The sequence below is a fragment of the Arachis ipaensis genome, chromosome B09, assembly GCF_000816755.2.
Source record: "Arachis ipaensis cultivar K30076 chromosome B09, Araip1.1, whole genome shotgun sequence".
NCBI classification, from domain to species: domain Eukaryota; kingdom Viridiplantae; phylum Streptophyta; class Magnoliopsida; order Fabales; family Fabaceae; genus Arachis; species Arachis ipaensis.
Genome location: NC_029793.2, coordinates 130255866 through 130257463, shown reverse-complemented (window position 1 = coordinate 130257463; position 1598 = coordinate 130255866). Strand labels below are relative to the sequence as shown.

Below are 1598 nucleotides of genomic sequence, written 5' to 3'. Positions count from 1 at the left end.
AGAGAAATATATATTTTATAAATAAAAGGAAAAAGAATGTCATTTTAGCATCTCTCAATAATAAAGGAAGAGAGTTAAATTTTCTCAAAAATTTATTATAAAAAAAGGAAGCGGTATCAATGTATGCATTTGTATGAAACAGTTTTCAGATTATTACTCATTTAATTTGCAAGCTGGATTATTAATTTACCAAAATAGACTCAATAATTTCTTAATATGCATGATAACTTTCCATCCGTGGCAAAGGCAAAGTTAGTTAAACAAGTCACAGAGATTAAGATTAATTTCTGTACAGACAGTCGTTGTTGTTTAATTTTAATTTGATTCATGAATTTTGCTTTGGACAAAGAAAGGTAGCTTCCCTGATAATTACTAAACAACACACTTGTACCCACCATTTTCCATTTATGTCCTTCTCATAACACCTTCTCTTAATCTAGTTAGTTTCACATGTTCACATTCTTCTTCTTCTTCTTCAACCACACACTCTCTATAACTACTTTAATTTAGACTCTAGAGCAAATTAGTAATAAACACTCATCTTCACATAACAAATTAAACCGTTGTTCTTGATTAGCACATGGAAATGGAGGAATCATTGGAATCAGGTGAGATTATGAGTAGTATAAGGAGGAGCATAGGGATAGGATCATCAAGCAGGAGGAGCTGGGCATCGGCGAGTGGGCGCGGGGGAAGCGAGGTGTGGAGCAAAGAAAGAGAAGGAGAAGATGATGAGGAAGAGCTCAAGTGGGCAGCCATAGAGAGGCTACCAACGTTTGAGAGGATGAGAAAGAGCATAGTCAAGCAAGTTCTTGAGAATGGAAGCTCTAACTATGAAGAAATTGATATATTCAAGCTTGGTATCAATGAAAAGAAGAGGTTCTTGGAAGCTATGCTCAGAACTGTTGAACAAGATAATGAGAAGTTCCTCTCCAGAATGAGGGACAGGATTGACAGGTCACAAAATATTTTCTATAATACTATATTACTAGCAAATATTATCATTTTTTATCTGTACTTAACCAGCAATAATTTACACATATATTTAATTTTGCACATATAAATTATGGGATTATTTTGTGAGCATGTCATATGATTTTAGATTTTATACGAAAAGTATTCTGGTTGCATTTTTTTTTCATATAGTTAATTATATTTGTATCTATACATTGTTTCTGTTCTGGAAATTCCATTCTTCAAATTGTCTAATTTACAAGACTTGTTGATTATTATTAAGCTTCACTTTGTGTTTGTGTTTTAATTATTAGGGTGGGTATAGAGATTGCTAAGGTTGAAGTTCGATTTGAGCATTTGTTTGTAGAAGGTGATGCATATAAAGGAACCAGAGCATTGCCAACACTATTCAACTCCACACTCAATGCTCTTGAGGTATTTCTAAAATTAAGTAGCACCTTACCTTCTTATACCATTCTGTAGGTTCAATATGAACCTTGCCACATTTAGAAACAACTATTACTGTGGTAGTTAATCTTTTATATATTATTACTACTCAAATAATAAATAGAGAATTAACTTTTGGCATATTGGTGAGGTCTTAAAAGAACACTTTAATTTTAATGTACTGTCATTGAAGCAGT

General features: G+C 32.5%; 1 protein-coding gene across 1 annotated transcript in view; it reads left to right on the top strand.

Annotated features, from left to right (window-relative positions):
* The window catches only part of LOC107617767 (pleiotropic drug resistance protein 2), a 9456-nt gene continuing 8163 nt past the window's right edge, over positions 306–1598 (top strand). The window contains exons 1-2 of the mRNA XM_016319623.2: positions 306–957; positions 1269–1389. Of these exons, the coding sequence (XP_016175109.1) occupies positions 581–957; positions 1269–1389 (498 nt within the window). The 5' untranslated portion in view covers positions 306–580. The remainder of the gene's footprint in view (positions 958–1268; positions 1390–1598) is intronic.